Below are 22300 nucleotides of genomic sequence, written 5' to 3'. Positions count from 1 at the left end.
ATATATGCATTACACCATTGTAAACCGCTTTTCTTTCAGTGTTTTGACATTTTGTCCAGTGTGTGTATTTCAAATTCTTTAAGCTTTCTGTACATTGTGCTGAACGTCCCCCAGGCTACGTAGCCATGAGACTCTCCTGTGTCTGTTTTAAATCTGTGATCATTAGCATTCAGCCACAGTCGGCTATATGTTCACTCCAGTAACAACAGAAGCCAAGTCTTGTGTTACAGCAAAATTGTGTTAATCCTAGCTGTTAACTGACAAAAAAAACAACGACAAAAGAAACCAGCCTAGGATGAACAGTCGATGTGTTTGAAGATTTAAAAATAGAAATGGCTAATTAAACACATGATTGAGAGATCTGTCTGTGTTGTTTAAACCATCCTTTTCAAACAATGAAAATGCAACCCCCCCCCCCCACCCCCCCAAAAAAATTCTACTCTCAAGACCAAAATTAGACCACTTCCTGAATGTTCTGTGTCTGCCATAACCACACAACACACACACACCTACAGCAAAGCCCTTAGGTTGATGCATTACCACACAGAACCACAGTCATTTATCAGGTGAGCACACTGAGCAAGCTGTCATACAGGCATGCAAAATATAAGCGCCACTGTACTGTAGTTGGCCTCCAACCACTCAGACAGGAAATACTAAGTGGCACCCCAGTGAACCGAGGTTTGGTTGAGAGCCATGTTTTTCGGCGCTTCCCACGTGAGAGGAATTCGACACACTGAAGTTTACTGGATCTCATAAGGGACAATATTCATTGGGTCCCCCTCGTACCGACTGCTGACATGGATACACGGAATCCAGTGAGATGGGACTACCCAGAGGAGCGCAGATGACTACCTTCTTACAAAACCGTAAGGATCCCAGAGTACAACAATGGAAGCGCACAAACAAATGTTTTTTATTTACAAAAAAAAAAATTCCAGAGGAACTGATTGAGATGTTTTTTTTTTTACTATTTAAAAAAACATAGTTGGCAGGATGGTATGTCCTATTTTAGAACATTCATGGAAAAATACACAAGATCACAAATGCTTAGAAGAAAGAGTAAAGGTAAAGAAGCTGTCCTGTCCTAACATTGTTTTTTTTTTCATGCAAATGTACTGGCTTGACAGTGGACATTTTGCTTCGGTTTATTTTACAGTTCAACAACAAATTAATCCACCATCAAACTAAATATCACAATGATGATGTTTAGGTGCATGCAAAGTGTGAATTCTCTTAATCTCTTTTTCATCTTCTTTTTCTTGATTATATTTTTTCTTTTTTATGCAATACAGCCATATGGCCAAGCTCCACCTCTAAATTCCAGCTGATGGACATTCTGTTGCTGGGTTTGTTACAGGGGCTTGCTTGCAGTCATGAAAATGACATTTGCAACAAAGGACATTTTTTGCAAGCAGGCTTAAGTAATCATACTAGTGTGTGTGTGTGTGTGTGTGTGTGTGTGTGTTTGTGTGTAAAAACATGCACTCATGAGGACGTGTGTGTCAGCTTAACCACACAGTTGCTCTTACTGCAAGGTTGCCCCGCTATATACAAGTATAATATTATTACAGTTTTGCAATGCATTGTTATCATATGATTAGTTTATCATTTTTACTCCATTTTCATTTCAGTACAAAGAGCAATGTCAAATAATTCTCTAGAAGGAAGGTTCATATATTGTGTGTTTCCTTCTAAGAGTCAGTCAAAACATTCAGAACATTTAAAGCTGCAGCATTTATTAAAGCTGTTTGTCCGTCCGGTTTCATTTGCTTTGTTGTTGATTTATTTTTTTATTTGACTTTATTTCATTTTTTTTTGTGGACGCTATCATCTTATCCTAATATTGTCTGTGTCTTCAATGGTGAGGATTCCCCATCAAAGTTTCCCCCTTCTTTTAATACTTTAGGGAATTTTCAAACGTCGGGAAGTATTGCTGTAATGCCCCATGATTTGTTCTCCCTGAAAGAAATCATAGAGTAACAATATATTAAACTACAGAGCAACCTGACTTTAAGAGCTATGCATTTAGTTTCACCTCAGTCCTATTAATGTATAAACGTGCGCGCTCCTGCATTCCTGTGATTTCATTTTTTTCAAAAAGATAACTATGTTCATGCAATACCAAGCAGAGCTCGGCTCCTGGTTTATTTAATTGAACACAGGGGTTTGTGCAAATCCATGGGGCATTACCCTAAAATATTCAACATAGTGAAAGATTTGGGGAGCAAAAAAATCAACATTGAGAAATAAGAGCACATATTTTTTATCTTTGCTCTTTTAGATTTGATGTGTATCAATCATACATGCTGTTTCATTTGTTAGTGTGAGTTAAAACAAAACAGTCAAATCATCTAAAAGGCAACATAAAAATGGTAATCGGTGTAATGAAAAATAACTCTTTTAAAGCAAAGTATTTTTATTCACACAAAATTTAATAAGATATATAACAACCATTTGGTCCATAAATATGTGAGGGGAAATAGTTTCTATACACCATCTTTTTTCAAGAAACAAGGAAACATGGACAATCTTGATAAAACACTTAACTGTACTATTAACACGAAGATCAATATATAAGATTCTTGGATTTACCAACTATTCGTGAAAGAGTGCACAACTGAACTGCTTTCTGTGACATCGCGCCCCCTTTTTTTTAACAGGATACACCATTAAAAAGATCTTCAGAGATAAGATGCAAAAAACAGTACAAAACTAGTGAGGCGTCAGAAGGGAGTGAAGAATCAGATAACAAACGACATATATATATCCTGAATTTCACAAACTCTCCTCCAAGTGATAGCGTAAGGCACATAGTAGAACTGAGTTAAGCATCTACTTCATTAGAGTAGATCTAGAGTACCGCTTTTTGTTCTACATTAGAACAGATTTCGACACTTACAATGAAATGTTAAAACCCCAACAAAAGTCTTCTCTATCTTTCTTTGTCCCTCTCTACCTCCAGCTTCCACCCGGAAAAAAAACAGGATTATTTTTGGTCTGTTCAGTGGTAAGTGTCCGTAAAGACAAGAAATTGAGTCCAAAAATATTCATATAAAAAAAAAAACAAAGACGAAAAAAAAAAAAAAAACATGGTTGACATTTTTTTCCTAGACTGGCTCCTTCACAATATTCCTGCTGTCTGAGGTCATTTTTAGTCAGCTCTACATCCCAACCAGCCTTCCACCCCATGAAATGATGCAACTCCTAACCTCCTTCCCTCCTTCAGAGTCTCCTCGTCGTCACCCTGAGCATCATGAAAATAATGCACTTTTCACTGGGCACTACATGTTGTTGTGCAAATGTGTTAAGACTACATGTCGGGCTGAACCACTGTGAAGCCAGCTGACTGATGATAGTTAGAAAAGTGCTCTCTGGTAAATGTAAGACAATCAATTAAAAAAAAGCCTCCAGCTATTTCTATTAATTTGAAAAATGTAATGACAAATGCATGCTCTCCAGCGCAGTGTCTATCATTGGTAATTGTTGAGTTTTAACACCCAGACAAGATGCATATAGATGATATAGAATGAACCTGGCATTTTACATGTACCGTATTGGCTGTTTTACAGTCTGTCATGAGATTTAATTACAGGATCCATTTCCTTGGCAAAACAGATTTTAGTTTGAGCCTAGAGACTAATAACAATCTAATTAATTAACAAAACATTTATCTGTCATGAATGTATTGTCGTAGTGATTGTATCCGCACATTCTACAAAATAATATTTCAAACATTTCCACAAAGGAAATATTAAAATATACTTTAATAGAACACTGCAGACATAGCGCATATTGTACATACATTTTTCTTTTCGCCCAAGAAATGGGATTTAAAGTGAAATTATACATAAGCCACCTTGAAGTCAATTTAGAAATCAAATAAACGAAACAAACTGAACAGTCCCAATAATTATATATTTTGCAATCTTCCAAGTCAATGATGATAAGCCCCTTAACATAACTGCCAAAGATCAGAATTTCTCCACACAAAAACAAATATCTGAAAATACATTGACTGCAAACTCAGCTGCCAAGCAGATGCCATTGCTACACATCAATATGCTTTTTGAAATAATTTCATTTCTGAGCTCTTTCCTTTGCCCAGGGATATATCCCTGGTGACTTGAGGGTGTGTCTGATTTAATAATATTTATTATTATAATTTTAATAATGATGATTATAAATGTAAATTGGAGGAGGAGGAAGACAAAAAGCAAACAAACAAATAAAAAACAAATAGAAAAAAAAAGAAAAAAAACAAATATAATAAAAAATGTAATCCCGTGTTAGAAAAGATTTGTCAAGGTAGTTTGCGAGGGGCTCCCCGAGTCCTGACTGTCCAGACTAGAGGTGACTGAGGTGACTACAGTGATTGAGGGATTGGTCAGGTCTGTTAGTGTGGTGGCCGTGCTGGGGGGGGAGAGCGCTGAGCCGTCGCCGGAGGGCGGAGGCAGTGACGAGCCGTCGGCCTTATCAACACCCCCGTTCTCCTGCCGCAAAATGTTCCTTCTGAATTTGGCTCGAGCGTTTTGGAACCAAACCTGCAAACCAATCCCAATGTCTTTACTTTTTTATATGTCTGCTTTCCTACAGGCCTTTTTGTTAGTATTTAGATATATTTTATAGGTATTATTTTTCCTACATTTTAGATTTCCTTTTTGTTGGATCATTAACATTATAAGTGCATCTACATGACTAAAGAAAATACTGCAAGAGAGTAGTAGGCTGCCAATTTTGGTGGTTGTTGTATGATGTTTTTTGCATCAAGAAGGTTAGGCCAGCTGGAATAAGAATGTTGCATCCACCCAGGGGTTGGCTATAGGGTTCTGCATTGGACCTCTGCATGCTTAGTCATGATGGTATATGAAATACTATATTCTATATATCCCCTCACGTAATTGGATTTTCAACAAATTCTTAGGAAACTTTTATAAGGTTCTTACTCATTTCTTCAAAAAACTATATGCATGTCTACTAAACATTTTGCACCACCTGTCTGATATCTGTGATCATAAGCAGTGGATGAAACATGTCTACACATTTCTCTCACTGTCTGCTCTCAAAGACTTGCTGTACACTCAAGCTGACAACTTGGCAATTCAATGTAATGACACAGAAACAGCTTCAAATAACTCACTGCATTAAAACTCATTCATGAAGCTAAATTCAAGTGTAAACTCAAAAAAGATGGGATGCATGGAGTCAAATCATCATTTGATCAGGGTAGATGTTAAATGCGGTGATTTGGGAGAGGTAGACTGACAGACAGAGACGTGAGGTATGGGCTTTTGTTTTGGGTTGGGACTGGGGGAGGGGGGGTATAATATTGTAAGCTAATGAGGGCTTACCTGTAGAACTCTTTTGGTCAGGCCGGTCTTCTGGGCTAGTTGTTTTAAGTCCTTGGCGTCGGGATTGTGGTTAATGGCAAAGTAGGATTTCATGGTGCGAAGCTGGTGGTGCTTGAAGGAGGTGCGCATGCGTTTGGTCTTCTGGGAGGGTGGGTAGGACTGCTCTCGATCCAGGTGATCCGCTTCGTTTTCGTTACAACCTGAGCAGGGATGTTTGGGGGGAGGGGGACAGGAGAGGAGACTGGCATCAGAAACAGAGCGAGAGATGCACAGATGGCATGCAGAGTCTCCGCGCCTACTGAAGTGTTGATCAGTGCACACAGCTGATCAAGCAGGTCCTAGCTGTCGGTGCATTCTCCCCGACTAAGACATTTGTCTTGAAGAGATCGGGGGGATAGAGGGGGGAGGCAAAAAAAAGCAAACCAAAACCAGCAAAGTTGTTAATTAAATGAGAAATCTGAGGTCTGAGCCTATGTGCTCCATAATCGGGGGTGTTAATGAAAATGCGCACAGGGGTGCTTTACTTTAAAGGGCCAAAAGTCAGTTATTACCGTATGGTTAAAGAGGAAGAGCACATTAAATACATGATTTGGGTACATGTTGAAGAGAGTTTATTTAGCCAAAATAATGATCTGTCAACAAAAAGAGTATTAGCTTTTTCTTACACACAATAGCTGACAGGCTACTTAATGGGATCGTGATGCTAATTAAGCTATTGATTAGATACTTACCTACTATTCTCCAATAGAATTTGGAGAACTGTAAATGTTATTCTAAAGTTCTAAACATTATTCTTTCTTTCGGCTTTTGTGACCATTGAGGTTCCCAAATGCTGAAAAGGCAGGAAGCTTTAACTGCAAATAAGTGTAGGACTACATGTGGGTCTGACAAGCCTATTTTCAAACAGCCTATGTCTGGGTGTTGATAATGTTGGCAGTGAGGTGTTAATGAGAACAACAAAACCTGCCATTCCATACTGGTTTCCAAAACGATGTGTGACACAAAATGTAGTTTGTTTAGAATTGTCATCTCGTCAATACCAGATGATTATACTGTCGAAAAGTGGTTTCTTTATTCTGGTTAGACCTATTAATCGGACAACAACTTAATTACATTGTCGAGTTGCTTGTTAGTTCATGTTTAGTTTGTTTAAATTGCTTTTTTTAATAAGAGCTGGCTGTGGGGGACAATTTTAGTATTAAAATGAGGCACATGAAAATTGGAAACAGACTATACATTAGGCCAAATGTATTCTTTAAAATGTTCCTTATTAAATGTTTAGATCATGCTCAACAAGACCTACAGTGTAATATCGATGCTTTTTAATTAGACAATTTATCCATATTGCCGCTGTTTTCGAGCGGTAAGCTATTTGAATATCTTTAGAGGTTTCTTGAATCTTACCTTAATTTATAATTGACTAGTGTTGTTGTTATTCCTCCACAGACTGTAACCTACTCTTTCTAAAATAATCATTTTTATTGCAGACTACAAATTTCATTCTTTTTGCCTTTGGTAATCATTCTTTTTAATTCCAGTATCATCCAGCAGGGGTCTCTGTCAGTAAATGTGCTCAGGGAGACAAATAAGGAACACCAGTCAATCTGGAGCTGTTATTAGGCGTTGTAGGCAATCAGTTTTTAATCCAATTAGCCTACCAATGTATTGCATTATCGCAAATATTATAGACAATATCTTCGGTGAAAATGTTGCAATGAAGAATAGCCTACTGCAAGCTTTATTTTGAAAATGAATATCTCAATGTTTTAGTGGCTGTTCACTGAATAATCGTCCCCCTAAAATGCGATTGTGTTTAGAAACAATGGGTTACAAGACCAGATTTTCTCATGAATAAGATAATTGATACCCCTAACAGCTATTTGTACACCCATTTCTATGGTGCTTGCCTCGTCGCCTAAAATACTGAATAATTGATAAATTCGACGGATAAATTAACAAAAATGAAAATGGCACAAAAAGAGATAAAATTGGTGCTGCACAGTTTATGGCCTATTGTGAGACTGAGCGAGGTAGTTACGGTTCTTTATAGGTCTCTTGTGATCGGTTTAATGGAGCGACTCTATGACCATAATAAACAACATAGACGAGGTAATGTCACAAAAACTTCATCTGCATCTGAAATCATGTTCCTGTGCCCACTATGGTCTCCTAATGCTGGGAACTTTAGTGACCTTCAAGCGGCCATTTTAAAATTGGTTGCAAGCCAGGGATTCCGACGTCACCTTCAATTAACACAGAACAATTAACACGCAGATTACCCTCACTTCTCCCCATTCATGAAGAACAGCAGAGACCTGGCACACAAAGCCAAACTTTCTCAAGCAGACACTAATTGCAACAGCGACAACAAAAGAGGCTCTGCGGGCATGGATTAGGCTACGACATTCAGTGTTTGAATTTAAGTTTTTTTCTTGTTTAACAGAAAAGTAATGTAGGGCTATGACGACTTTGCCAACAACACACGCGGAGTTAAAAGACCGTTCCTTGAGGAAACCTCTGCCGCAAGACCAAATTACTATGATCCCCTGCACGTGGACGATAGGTCACAGGTCATGGGTTCATTTTTTAAACATTAAGTGGCAACATGTATTAAACACAATTATACAGTTATATTAATCAGCACTTGGACATTAGGCAATAATAAGAAAACGAATTATTGTTGCATGATCATCATATGTAAATTTGATTTAAACCGTTTCCAATGTAAGCCCAATTTTGTGAATAATAATAACAACAATATTATTTTTGTTGTTGTTGTTATTATTATTATTAATAATAATAATAATAATAATAATAATACTAATAATGTTCATTGACAGTCTATAACCATTCGAGTGAATCAGTAGGCCTTAAAGAAATGCGTAGTTGAAATAAGGTTATACAAAATAAGATCCCATTTTAAAAGGGCACATCTGAGACTATGACAAGACTCTAAATGTTGCATTGCACAAGTACCCTAAGAGGTAGGCTGTGCATGGTCATAAGAAAATATAATCCACATAACACACACACACACACACATACATTTGGTGCACGACCATGAGGGAGCGCGACCATGAACACAAATCACGCACGTTTTGACATTAAACGTATTTGATTTCTCTCAGTTTAATCTCACACACAACAGGCGCCTCACCTGAGTTGTAACTGGCTATGTCTATCCCCATGGCCGGACTTTTTCTTTTCCTGGGCCTTCCCTTCTGAACCGTCGCACCGGTGCCGTTGAAGTAAGGCAAAGCTAGCCCTGCGCCTTTGGCTGCTAACTCGGCGTAGTTCAACTGGGGGTGGTAGTCTCCCTGGACAAGGGTCTCGAAATGAGCCCTACAGTAAACCAAGTTGTCTTTCATGCCGAAATGGTCGCCCGTGGACAGTGTCTTGTTGCAGGTGGTGCATGTGAAGCAGCTTAGATGGTACACGGAGTCCCTAGCGCGCATCACCATCTCCGAGGCCGAGATCCCGAGGTGGCAGCGGGCACATCTCTGCACGGAAAACCTTCTGGAACAGGAAACAAATATTTACAATTTCTCCTAAATCGGCATAAACAGTAAATCTTCTTTTGGAGCAGTACAACTTTTATTGATGTTCCGAAAGATTATTTGAATTATACGGTAACAAACGCATAATGACGTTTGAACGCCTGTTGATTCTTAGCCTTTAAAATATAATGTCCTCTATCAATGCTTAAGTTTCTTTGAGTTGATAGAACAGAATTCGGCTTGTTGTGAAATATTTAAGCGTCTTTTTGCGATTTTTTTTTTGTTTTCTTACAACATGCAGCAGGCATGTCAATGTTCTTGCTAGGTACTGGACCTTTAAACTACATGATCTACAGTCCAATATCCAAAACAGGGGATGTATTTCACATAGTCTGCATTATTATGTTTTCTAAGGATGCGATCCAGAAGTCGATCAACGTTTTCCAAGACAATACCAAAGTTAACCATTTCCAAAACACCTTGTTCTTACCTGTAGTAATCCTCTTTGCAGTAAATGCTGCCATCCTTGGCGAAGCATGTGAGTTCCGACTCCAGGGCCAGTTTACATTCACAGCACTTAAGACACCTGAGGTGCCATTGCTTGTCCACAGCCATCAGGTAATATCTATCCGAGATTTTTCCTCCACAGCCGGCGCACAGGGCAGGCTTCTCCGGATTCATAGAGGGCATTGTCTGAGATAATCAGACAGAGACTTTATTTATACACAGTGCAGTTATGAGTATTACACAGGTAAATATATACAAATCAAATCAGACCTTATGACATTTATAAAGGTCTGTACAAGTGTTTTTAAAATCAAAACCACGTCTACTCAATTAAATTTGTCACAGCCTAAATGTATGGGTCTGCCAGGGCAAAATGATAATAATAGTGTGTGAAAAAGGGTTTCATTGAATTAGGCTACTGTTTTTATACTGTGCTGTCCGTGAAATGTGAATGTGATTTATAGTTTTCTTACTTTGAAATCCAAGTTGATTTCAGAGGTATGGCCAAACATCATAGTGTACTCACGGAATGACTTGAAAGTGAATAAGATAAGTTGAATAGTGATTTAGAGGCGTTGTTTGACAGTTTTCATTGATGACAAAAATGAACAGAGCCTATATATTTTTAGTTTTAATTGTAATGCATTCAGATATGGCCTAATTCGATGTATGCTACATTCAGAAGCATCAGCCTGTACATTAGTTGATTTCTGGTTCATGACTTTTAGGAAATTGGTGTACAATTTTCGTATTAATACAGGCCTATCATTGTTATCAATTTCAACTTAGAATGTTTTAGAATAAGAACCAGTTGCTTCAATTTACTTGTGTTCAATAATTGGCAGGATAATGAAAGCACGTAATCAGTAGCCTAATACATAAGGCAGTAGCCTAATTACAATGAAATGATCTGTCACCCATAATTATGGTCTTGGGCACTTTAGTAATTTAAACAAACAGTTGTAGCCTCGTGTTAACCTCATGTTGGAACCAAGGCTTCATGCAATTATGAGGTCGGATCGTTTGATATCCCTCACTCGAGTTAAACATGTCATGTCGATAGGGCTAGTCTTGCCACTAAACTTAAGTGAAATTTTGTATCGACTTCTTAGCATCTTGAGGCCATTGGAACTATGGCTGTACGTGGTTGGAGCGGGAGGAAATTACGAAAATGAAGAACCCATGAATAATATCTAAAATCTTACCGTTTCTCTTCCGTTCATTTGCACCCCTTTGGCGAGGCGAGAATCCGTTTTGGATCTCCTCTCCATCTCCTCCATGATTCCTTGAATGTGATCCCCGGAGATGCCGTGGAAAAGCATGGCTGCTGGACGCAATGTGCAACTGCTTTCTTTTGCCTTGCACCCCACAACTTCCATATACAGCCTTCCCTTCCGCAATCTTAGCGCATCTGAGATCTGCTGTTGGAGATTCACACAGATGAGTTGCAATGCCTCAAATTGATGCAAGCCAACTGAACATATGAAGCTTCCAGGAGCAGAGGAAATCTTAAGAACGACTCCCCCTCCTTGCAAGAAAGGAACAAAACACAGGCACACACACACCCACAGCAAGAAAACCAAGTATAGTCCAGACGATAAGGCAGTCGAAGTAGTACCCAAAAGAATAACCTAATATTGTTGTCAGCGTTAACCTTTTGTGTTTTGTGGAAATTAAAAAAGTCCTCAATTTCCTTGTTAGGGTGCTTTAGCCGTTGAAGGTCAGGTTGGGACTGGCTGATTTTGGAGAGCCGTGTCCTATTTGTGCAGTGAAAGAGAGAGAGAGAGCACAAGCCTGCCCAGTTGGGATCATTGGGTAGGAGGAGTTCCCCATCTCTTCATTGCCACTGATTTCTGTTCTCCAACAAAGAGACCTGTCCCTCTCTTCACAAAGCCCCCTGTGATGGGCAGCACCAGCCTGGAGAAAGCATTTGGTATTGACAATTTACTTCTTTTTTTCACCGATCATATCTCAGTTTAGAATATACGTGCAAAGAAATTAGGAAGTTTACTGAGAGACACGGCATTTACCTAAGAGCAAATTGTTTGTCCTACTTTTATTTTACTCGATTAAATGTGAGTTTTAAAATAGGCTATAGGTCTTTACGATGTTGAGGTTATATTGACTGATTTTAATATTTTAATTTAAAGTGACAACATGGAGACTGCAGCCTACAAAAAAATAACTGACAAGAGTATAAAAAAAACTTTACTTGGAGATGGCTGAAACTGATGACCTGTAATGTGTATACGGTGTGCAGTTTATTACTTGCTATTAAATATACATGGGATGTTGTCTGAATTGTGCAAGCATTTTTAATGTGGACATTATTTAAGATCTTAAGATTTTCTGTTTTCTTTTCAACATGCTCAAGTCCGTGTCATGTGAGTGTCGAAGATGTAGCTAGCCAAATTATCAGTGGATCTCCGACCTCTCTGTGACTATGTGCCGGTTGACTCTGGTCGGATGGGAATATAATCTCTGCCGTTTAACTCTCAGAATGACAGGATGTATTGGCTGTACTATGAAATAGATGGTGTTTGCGTTTGATTAGCCAAAGGCCGTCATAACTATCCGCTACAACAAGGACTATGCCTATCATTTCTAATGCTTTTAAAGTAAAATCAGCAGGGTTTCCTTTCACTGTAATTAATACGATTACGCCTTGTAAAGTCTCTCTGGCCTTTCCATTAAATCCTTATCACAGCTTCCAATAACACACCAGTAGCCTCACAACAGGGTTAAAGAGCTTGCCTTTTCAAACTAGACAACCGTTGTTTATTCAAGTTGAATGCGGGCGTTTCTGTGTCAGGGTATTGTATTGGCTCACCGTTGCACTGTGAAATGTACCCTGCTGGTGTCCCTCTCTTTTGAAACAATCTGAACACAGATTATTGGTCCGAATTTAGTTTTTGTTTTATGTGTGTAGCCTAAGTGTGTGGGGTGTAGACAAAGGAGTCCGGTTCTTATCTGAATAGAAGAATGCATCACATTGGGATTAGTTGCAGGTGCGGGTGCTTCATAAAGGTGTCAAATTAGCATTTGACATTCGGTGACATAAAAATGACCATGGTTTCGTGGTTTATTACAGTATCAAATCCCAATGATAATGTATTGCCAATGTTTGCATGGGGTAAACTGGCGGAAACCTAACAGAGTAAATTTTCACTCTGTCAGTTTCATACTGTTGTCCACTGGGTGAGTGAAAATGACACCATCTTATTTGCTCACACAAAAAAGATATTTCCTGATGGTATTGCGTTTAATGAATTGAATCGATTGCAGTGGTATTAATCATAGACCGTGTATTGAGACAGAGGAATTATCAATTCATGTATTGTTTTGGCAAACAAATGGTGTCATTATTCTTAGTAGATATGCCTACATTTCGTTTCTAGGGTTATTTATTGTTTTGAATTATGTTTAACACAACCGAATAGGCTACTGAATGCAAAATAATTATTAAAAAAGAAAAACAACTAAGAGCACTTTATGGAATGGAGTCTTCTATACATTGGAAACACTACAGCAGCGTGACAGTCATAAATGATCAAAATTGCAAAAGTCTTTATCTTCACCCAAAATGCGTATTTGTGGCCTAAACGATATGATTCCTCATGATAATCTATCCCGAATATTTGTGCAGTTATAGTTACAGATTTTGGTTTATATAGAACTATATATAGGCTAACACTATAGTATCTGATCGAAATTAATGCCAGAGCAGGCTGCCATCTTTCAAAAGTAGAGAAATCTTTTTATGTTTTTCCTGTGTATGTCGAATGAACGTGCAATTGGATTTCCTGAGAAACATATTTTCAAGTTTAAAAACATTACCTCTAATTTGTTGTATTTTACTTTATCTTGAATTAGAGACATAATAATCAAGTCTGAATAAACCTTGGTATAGTATGAGTCATAAAGGTTCAACCATTTCCGATTATTTCTGTGTTTAATAAACACCCGAACATAGGCTATAGATTGACAATAAAAATGCATTCACAACGTGATGCTTTCAGTCAGCATACGGTGTCAGCCTACACCTTTAACAGGACTTCATTTTTGTCTACCCCCTCGCCATCCGTCACTTGCTATCTGTCATAAATGCTAATGTGTTTTCATGCAGTTCTTGCTAATTAGGTTAGAGGATTTTCCTAGCTGAAATTCTACATAGTTGATTCATACAGCAAAAGATACATTTTGGATGTAAAATTTTGCCTTATGTATAATTACATTATTTGGGCATGTCAGTGCGATGTGTCTTACCTGAAGCTGCTGGACATTCACCAGGACTAAACCGGAGCTGTACGGCGCGATAAGTGTGTTGTAACGGAGAGAGGAGAATATCGGGGGCTGTTCCTCGTTTGTCCTAGTCCCCGTGCTTGTCAATTAAAACAATACCGTGCTGCACAACAAGGTTTAACGTAACCCAGACATCCATGTTCCATCACGCCACACAGAAAAATGAAACATGAAATTACGGACTAAAATACATTCAACCAACTCTTTCTTTTCGCCTGCTGAAGGGCAGAAGCCTATTTACAGGCAATCTCATAACCACAAATTGTCGGCTATGAACCATTTCCCTGATCAATATTGATAGTGGGCTATCATCGGGAGCTTGCAAATTCACAGTAGGAAATATTCGATATTTGGAGGTCATGGCCAAACAGCGGGGCGAACCTAGGCCCTATCAACCTTAAGAATCATGAATTCTGACGTTTTAAACTCCTTACGGAGAAACTCTACCCGTACAACTGACCCCTTGAAGGAAATAGGTTACATGGACATAACTGATTCTAATGAATGAAATAGGCCTACCAACTTTTATGTTTTTAATTCATGTGCATGTGTGAAGAAAATACATGCCACACACTTACCATAACATTAAAGATCAATAACGTTATAGCCACCAATAAATACCCTACGATAGATACACAAGGTATATTAATATGCATCTGTTTGCAAGTGTTCTAAAAACAGTTTGCCTAACTATTATCATCAAGTTGGCTAGAGCGTGTGCAATAGGTGGGCGTCACCTGGTGAATCCAAAACGAGAAGTGTCACACCTTCATGTCTGCGCTCATAACCCCGCGGCACACCTACGGGAGTTCATTGATGCGCACTCTTGCTCTTCACAGTTAATATTGTTTTCATGGTTTTGACAGACATGTTGAGCCTATTAAGGTCAAATGAAGAAAAGCGAAGGTGCAAAGGCAACGGATACTCGCAAGTCCTTTAGAAATGCCACACTCAAGAAAGGCCTGTCATTGCTTACCACTTAAGTAGCCAACAGTAGGACAGATCTTTATTCGTAACTTTAACTTGGTAATTCAAATAAGAAAACAAAAATGTAATCAAGGACAATATCAAGAGATAATAAAATGTGAGCTATGGCATAGACTCACGAGGACGCAATGGATTGTGGTGATCACTGACAATTTAATTGCTGGAAAACGTAGTCAACTACATAAGAAAACTGGTGTAATTGCGAATGGCACTGGTTTGATCCGGGTCTTCTCAACAACCATCCTACACGGAAATTGATTCTTCATCTGCATTCTTAATAATCTGCATAACCTTAAGCTTTCGGTCGATTAAGATGAAATGTATTTATTTTATTGTGGATTAATCTTCATTAGACATGGAACCAATAAGTTCTCTCCAGTATCGAAGAATTTGCGAAACGGTCCAGTCATTCGGTAACCTACACAACACGAATAATGAAGAGGCAGGATAACTAAGTTCTGGTGCGTTCTGGCCCAAGTGCGGCATTTTCTGGAAATCAGCCGTGGTTCGGCAGCTGTTGCAATCGCGTACCATTGAGTATGGCTGTTTTTTTCCTTGGGCATTTGTCAAGATCTTCCACTGAATGTTCCATGCTGGCTCTTTGGGTTCACGTCAGAGGGCAAACTCCGTAGCGCAGCCATCGTCTCCTGACACTGGGAAGAAACACTGATAGGAGAGAAGTTGGTGAACTAGCGGCCAGTGCCTTTCCTTAAGCGTATGATAACATGTGACTGTCGAAGCACAGAGCAAAGAATTACAGACATTCTCTGCATACTGCTGTGACACAGTCGTCAAAAAGCGAAAGGTTTCAAGGTATTTGGTTTTTATTTCATCCTTGATTGTGTATTGACGAGCTTTATGACTAGAATCATAAGTCCTTAGTTGCTATCTTTACCAAATACACTCCCGTTAAAACAACCACCAGCCCAATTAAAATAGCCTACACAGACCAATAACCTCCCTCCAGATTTTCACAGGAAATCCATGGATTTATCAATACAAGGCATTTGTGGTGTCCAAATCTGTGAAATAAAACAGTGAAATACATAGATGTTTTTTTCCTAATTTCAGCCCACCCTTCAAACAAATAATCTATTGTAAAAAAGTACGCGGCTGGACTTTGGAGTAAGTGAGTCCACTCTGAGGATGCCACATCTGGCACCATGGAGCCTGGTGGACTGGCTGAATCACCAGGAGTGATGCCCGCTGTTTCCGCACAGCTATTTGCAGGCCTGTCCAAAGGAATCTGGCATCCTGACTGTCATTCAAATATGTTGTGGGCTTTTTCAGGGCCCTGGCTCCTACCACAGGGGAGCCTGGTTGCCCATCTGACCACTTCATAACCCGCAGCCTTGGGGCTGAGTGACATTGTCTCTGTTGCAGGGATGCGGGGGCTGCTCAGCTGCTGCTCAAGTTGGAACACACACAGACACACAAACACACACGTACACTTCCTCTATATCTTCACACCAGCATACATATTATATACAGTTACACACAGTCATACAGAAAAAGGGGCACACAAATCAGCCTAATTTTCTCTCTCTCAATCACACACACACACACACACACAAGCACCATAGATGCTGATGTTTAAGCTAACTGAACCATCGTATACTCTCACACATAGCTAATGTTCCACGTATCATGGCCCGCCCTCGGTTCCCCCTCTGGCTGCTCCGTCACATACCCCAGCCTGTCCTCTGACTCTGCCGCAGGGCTCGCAGCCTACACCAGCATCAGCTGGAGAGAGAACAGCGCTGCCTGGAACAGGCTCCAGTCTGTGGCGCTTTGGCTCCGTGCTCTTGCATGGCGCTCCACTTCATTGTAGCATATGCTGCATCTGAAGGTCAGTGTGCAGTGATAAAGGCACATGGCCCTTTCATTTTGGCTGTAGTCTATCTGTAGTGTAGAAGTAATTTAACCTTATTTAAGCAACCATGAGTTGTGTACTCTTGTTATTATGAACATGGTAAAGGATGCTGCATCACACCTTTCCGTTGGGCCCTTGGTCAGTAATAAAATAAACCACTTTCAGCTGTTGAGTCTGACACATATTGTGAAGATTACAGATTGTGAAGGTTTTATATAGGTCCTTTGTCCTCTTTCTAATGCTGTGGTTAAGGATGCAGTCCATGATTTGGTTTTGTGAAAGGTTGTTGATGTTTCAGCTCAACAGAAAATCTAATTACACTCCTTCCTTCTGTACTCCTGAAGCACCGTGTTGATTAGCTGGGATTGTTTATGGCTCGGACCGAGCCAATATTTTTGTTTCCCATTTACAGGGCCAAAACTGTGTTTGAACACCAGTAGTTTTTAACATAAAGGCTGAATGGACAGCTAGATGACCATGAGGAGCATTTGACAAAAACTGCATGGAATCACAGACTGTGCCTTTAATGCATCTAAAGCAATATACTAACGTACACATTAATATGGAAATTCATTGGACCTCCAAAAATGTCTAATTCCAACTTTTACTGAATATTTAAACAAATTATGTTCAGTCCACAATGTTTGGATTGCATTCTTAAAAAGATGGCCTTTTCTGGAATTTAGCTTTTACTTCAGTGCTCCCAAAACCAGTTCTCAAATACACATACTTGCTCACAGCTACCACATTTAACATCGGGTCCTGACACGTGACAAGACTAGTGAGAGCACAGACATTTTCTTCCCTATTTTGCTCGAGCAAGGCTCACAGAAATCTGTCTTAGGCAGAGACGAAGTACCATGCAGTGTTTGTGTTTCAGTCACCCAATGCTGAGAAATGGAAGAGGTGATGGTGAAGGGGGGTGGTAGTAAGACAAAAAAAAAAACAGGAGAAAAAAAAATACGTCCAAGACTGTGCCATCTCTGTAGTCTGTGGACGCAGAGGAATGAAGCAGACATGAAAGTTGGCCTATTTCATGGTCAGGGCTGCAGGAGCTGGGGAACGGGAGCCCTGAATGGCAATGCATCTACCGCGACGTGACAGACAAGTCCCTAGGCAAAACTCGCAGGGGCCCATGGCAGGCAGGTCCAGGTACTTGATGAGTGTGACACCTTTGCCTCTCCGCTAGAAAATGTTGTTGCCGGCACGCTCCACTGCTCCGGCTCAGAATTCGCCAAAATAAATTTGCCTCTCATCCCGACGACGACACGTCCCACCTCTCCCCCACCACCCAACCAACCACACGCCCACCCACCCCTGCAACGCTCTCCCTCCCCCCAGCCTTCTCAAAGCTGCCCGACCCTGGTGCTGTTGAGATCATGAGTCTCCTTGTAGACGCTTGCAGGGCTTTGCTTTTGATCAGCGCAGCCTCCCTGAGCCTGGGAACCCACCTGACGCGGGAGACTGGAGACTGTGGCCGAGCTGCCAGGCAGCTGTGACGGGGTGGGCTGCTGCAGACACATTCCCTCAGACACCGTTTGCTTGCTCCAGCAGACACAGGCAAGCACACATGGAAGGGTTTTAGATTTGGGGGAGGGGGACAGTAATCCTACCAACATTAAAAAAAATAATATTTCAGATATACAAAAACATGCATGCAATCCTACTCCCTGGTTTTATCTGTGTTTAGTTTTTCCTTTTCTCTGCTATCCGTATCCTTCCTCTGTCTCTGGCTATGGATATGAACACTGTACTGGTGTGTGTATGGTGCGGTCTAATTGAGATGAGGCTCTCAGTTCATTCGGTTTCCATCTCGAGAGATAAGCCGCAGGGAAATTTAGAGACTCAAAACTTTGCCAGGAGGCTGCAGCGCAAGTGGGGGGGAGCAGAGAGAGCCTGTTGATGTGTGTGGCATGTTTGTTAACAGTACCATTCCATCAGATGGTGTCAAAGTGCATCTTGCGTAAGCCCTTTGCCCCCTGACTATTTTTAGGCATGCATTAGCGTGTTAAAAATGCTCTAGCTATGAAGAATTTTCTCTCCTCCAGTCTGTTCTTGGGAAGCCATCCATACACCGTTTGTGACTGTCACCCAAATTCCTGCATAACAAACCAAGCATTGAAAAGCCATCGACGCGGAGTTCTCTTTCAAAAGGTTTATCACCCCCAGCTTCCAGTATCAACTCAAACATACCACATATACTTGTAATTTGAATATAAAATGAATTGTGTCCAAAGGAGGTAGGAAGTCAGAAGTGGCAAAATACTTTGATATGCACAGTATGTGTGCTTCAGGTGTAAACATGCCTGCAGGCATATGCACCATCCTAGCCAGGAGTGCCGCAGATAGGGCATTCTCGGTGAAGACACAGTAACAAAGGTCAGGTTAGGGCATGTCTTCTCTATCCTCTAGGGGCCAGTGGTCATATGGTACATGCATGGCTTTTGGTCTTTTTAAATGTAATAACAGCATAGGTTAATATAGGTCGATACCCTGCTCTTTTGTGTCTTGCCTTCTTTTGCATCAACAGAAATGTAAACACATTCCTATTAAATGCAAGGTGAGTATCGCCTGTTTGATTAGGTTTATGTAATCACTTCAAATGCATGATCTTTTTTCATCAACGACAAATTTGATCAACACACAGCAATGCACTGAGACCAGCTGGATGTTTTCACTCAACATGTTTAAAATATCAAGGCAATATTGGGCTGGGGTCGAGGGACATCAAAAGAACAAATCACCAGCCACGATCAAATATTCAAGCTTAAAACAAAAGGCTTGAGTTCACACGTCTATTCAAGAGAGGAGCTGACCAACAGCTCTGAGAGTTAAATCACAATGGATAACTGTGATTCGTGCTGGTTCAAGGGCTGGAGGTTGCACATGCGATTCCTGGTATTTCATCATTTAAAACAAATGGGGTTAAGGAGACCAGTCCTTCAAAAAACAGTCCAGAATGAGGGCGAGAAAGCACAAACTACACTTGGCAGTTACCTTGGAACATCTTTACACATAAAATAACGAATTGAAATGCTTCTTCTTTGCTGCATCCTCTACGTTGACGTGGCCATATGGACACTGTAAAAAAGAATAATAACAACAGAGCAATTCAGTGTTTTAAGTTGCAACAAGGCTGTATGTGGCAGTATAGAACGTGACATGCTGGCGTGTACAATCACATTTTAGTACTAACAAAACTCACATGTCTACAGGCAGTCCCGCAACACTTTCCTCTCTTGAGATGAGCAAAAGCCGTGAACACCTTGTATCCCGTCGATGGGTCAATGTACAGTCTCTTCTGAGCCTGTGAAGATACATAGTTTGTACAAACATAACAGAGAAACTTGAAAAAAGAAAATATCGGAATGATTCAGTGATTACCGCTATGCAGGGGGTTAACAAGAAAATTACACAAGACTGTGCAGTCAAACATGAACTCTAAGGCCTCTGATTCACATCAAAGAATGGCTTGATTTGTTTAGAGAAAAAATGGAAAATAATGCATAAATATTTAAATAAAAATAACTCCCACAGTCCAGCTGTTGGCTCACTCCATTTGTTTAACACATTCTCTGTATGAGGGCCTGTGAGGATAAATTGGTTGGATGATTGGCTAGCACAGTGCTGTGACCATTTACATTACCAGTTGTGACAGTAATATAAAATGACATCCCTCCAGTGCCCAGTTTTTTTTTGTTGGAGCTGAACTGATTTAGGCAGGGAATTAAACATCTTTATCAAAACATATTTCAGCAACACTTTATTGGGCAGTATTATGGTTACAAAATATTTGTAATAATTAGTTATGCTATAAATATGGCAAAAAGAGGCCTCTTGAGACTTTTCAGGTTATCTCATTCGATTGAATTAATCAAGTACTTCTTATAAAGTTAGTTACTTAAACGTCCTTATTGGTGTATAAAACATCAGTGTACAAGAGTACAAGAGCCTGTTAATGAAGGCCTGAAACAAGATGCAGCTAGACTTGAAAAAAAAAAAACAAGGTTTGCAATCATTTCAGAGGAAACACCTGAACACCCACTCTACTCCTTTCAAATTCGGTCTTCGTCTGAGATGGTTTGGAAATAGTAATGATCTGAGACAATGGACCTGTGCAAAGGGCAGTGTTTACAGTACTGTGTACTCGTCTGTTTAAAAGTACAGAGGCAGTTGGCGAGCCACTCTGAAGTTTGTAGCCGTCACCTCAGTCTGCTTCAAGAGGAGGGACCGCGAGTTTCAGCTGTGACAGGCTACAATGGCAGAAAGGCCTGAGGCTCTTTGGTGACATTGCATGTCATTTCGCATGGCATCTCGGCTCACCATAGTGGCGCTGGCACTGTCTGTACAGTTTCGGCATAGTGCCATTTCTTAGGGTCTGAAGTGGTGGGGGAATTCTCTTTACTCCGTCAACGTGTCACAGGATTGTAAATTATTTTTTGGACAGGCTGAAGCGGTTGAGCATTTCACACAGGTCTCCTCTACTCTTAAACACGAAGAAGACTTTAGTGTGAAAGTAGGCTATTTAAGGCCGATAGCATAACAGATGTCAAGCTGTTTTAGGAATGAGTGACATAAACAGCTTCAATAATGTTTCATTAACTACCTGCTAGACCACGGTCACCATCAGACACTGACCAAGTGGCTACACGATTCCATTACAGTGTAACACCACGAGGCTTCCTTGCTCACCTCACCTAGAAGTCAAACAAACTCTTTGCTTATGTCTACGCTTACCTCACACGCCTCCTTGTGTAGCTTGTGGATTTCTAGATCGGTGTCAGTCAGCTGTGTTTCTGCATTATCTGTTGGGCTTTTTCCATCGGAGGCAGGCTTCCATGCTCCGATATATGCATGAGAATCAGCACTGCTTTTAATTGAGTTACTGTGCGAGGTCGTGGACAAAAACTCGGGAGACTTGTCGCTTTTGCCTATTTTGACTGAAATCAGTGTTCGCGTTCGATATAAACTACAGAATCTCCTAAAAAAAGAACCTGTGAAATCATATGCAAGAACGTGCAGTGAAGAACGGTGTAAGATGTTAGCGACCGGCAGTTTAGCCTGCCTCGTAGCCTGCATAGCTATGTTTGCCGCATCTGAAATGTTAAACTACACAAAAAACGTAAACACTGCATACATCAAAGACACTGATTTGGTTATACTTGGTCAAGTTAAGTACTCTCGACCATGCTACCGTGAGGGACACAGTGTATCAAGAAGCCGTCTCGTTGTCCTCGCATTTGGTCTGATAGTCTGTGGTAGCGCGTCACGTTCCGCCTCTGGTGCGCCCCCCAATGCGGTGGTGAAGTAGGCTACAGGCTGTCATGAGTTCAGCTTGGTTCTAACTCCTACTTTTAAAAGGCTAATCATGTCAAATTTAACTTTCTCAAATGTTCAGTTTTATATGATGACTTTTCCTTAACCAGGTCTACATTAAACGATAGGGTAATTTGGACACTAGTGTATTTCTAAGTTAATAATAAAATACCTGAAAGGAAATGCAGTGTTATGAAAGCCACGTTACAAAATCTTTAAATTGTATTGAACCATAAACTGGAAACACGAATTAACATGACAAAGTCAGTCCTTGGATGAGTCACACTAGTGACTTCTACCGGTTCCTCAAATGACCGACACAAATGTGGTGGGTGTTCTGAAAGCTCGAGTTCCTTTCTACACCTCCCACTGAACCAAAACCAGAACAAGCTATATGTTTGCATCTAGATGAGGGGTTGTTGGTCTAATCATTGTAATAGCTCACTATCTATACTCGAAGTTTCAGA

At 40.2% G+C, this 22300-nt stretch overlaps 2 protein-coding genes across 7 annotated transcripts; both read right to left on the bottom strand.

The window, feature by feature from the left end:
* Window positions 1-1801: 1801 nt before the first annotated feature.
* On the bottom strand, window positions 1802-11166 carry lhx9 (LIM homeobox 9). 6 transcript variants are annotated; one of them, XM_031575473.2, is made up of 6 exons: window positions 10561-11160; window positions 9829-9888; window positions 9339-9541; window positions 8509-8867; window positions 5352-5551; window positions 1802-1962 (listed from the first exon to the last, which is right to left on the bottom strand). In XM_031575473.2, exons 1-6 carry the CDS (start codon window positions 10732-10734, stop codon window positions 1906-1908), a joined length of 1053 nt encoding a protein of 350 aa, XP_031431333.1. In that variant the 5' UTR covers window positions 10735-11160; the 3' UTR covers window positions 1802-1905. The 6 variants fall into 6 exon arrangements, with proteins under 6 accessions (XP_031431333.1, XP_031431334.1, XP_031431331.1 ...); XM_031575471.2 differs by lacking the exon at window positions 1802-1962 and adding an exon at window positions 2402-4544 and having other exon boundaries at window positions 8509-8864; window positions 10561-11166; XM_031575470.2 differs by lacking the exon at window positions 1802-1962 and adding an exon at window positions 2402-4544 and having other exon boundaries at window positions 10561-11165.
* Window positions 11167-18657: 7491 nt separating this feature from the next.
* On the bottom strand, window positions 18658-22121 carry c10h1orf53 (chromosome 10 C1orf53 homolog). The gene is made up of 3 exons (XM_031575469.2): window positions 21255-22121; window positions 19723-19824; window positions 18658-19598 (listed from the first exon to the last, which is right to left on the bottom strand). Exons 1-3 carry the CDS (start codon window positions 21594-21596, stop codon window positions 19527-19529), a joined length of 516 nt encoding a protein of 171 aa, XP_031431329.1. The 5' UTR covers window positions 21597-22121; the 3' UTR covers window positions 18658-19526.
* Between the last annotated feature and the right edge of the window lie 179 nt (window positions 22122-22300).

This window comes from Clupea harengus, chromosome 10 (genome assembly GCF_900700415.2).
Source record: "Clupea harengus chromosome 10, Ch_v2.0.2, whole genome shotgun sequence".
Taxonomy (NCBI): domain Eukaryota; kingdom Metazoa; phylum Chordata; class Actinopteri; order Clupeiformes; family Clupeidae; genus Clupea; species Clupea harengus.
Note: the sequence above shows the minus strand (reverse complement) of the source record. Positions and strands in the feature narration are given on the sequence as shown.

Bases quoted from the DNA above. Each gene is read 5' to 3' on its own strand.
- c10h1orf53 (XM_031575469.2), bottom strand. From the start codon at position 21,596: ATGCAGGCTACGAGGCAGGCTAAACTGCCGGTCGCTAACATCTTACAC. The intron at 19,825-21,254 runs GTAAGCGTAGAC...GTATCTTCACAG, and splicing joins TACACAAGGAGGCGTGTGAG to GCTCAGAAGAGACTGTACAT. The intron at 19,599-19,722 runs GTGAGTTTTGTT...TCTTTTTTACAG, and splicing joins GCGGGACTGCCTGTAGACAT to TGTCCATATGGCCACGTCAA.
- lhx9 (XM_031575470.2), bottom strand. From the start codon at position 10,734: ATGGAAGTTGTGGGGTGCAAGGCAAAAGAAAGCAGTTGCACATTGCGT. The intron at 5,552-8,508 runs GTGAGGCGCCTG...ATCCCTGCTCAG, and splicing joins CATAGCCAGTTACAACTCAG to GTTGTAACGAAAACGAAGCG. The intron at 4,545-5,351 runs GTAAGCCCTCAT...ATTGGTTTGCAG, and splicing joins TGACCAAAAGAGTTCTACAG to GTTTGGTTCCAAAACGCTCG.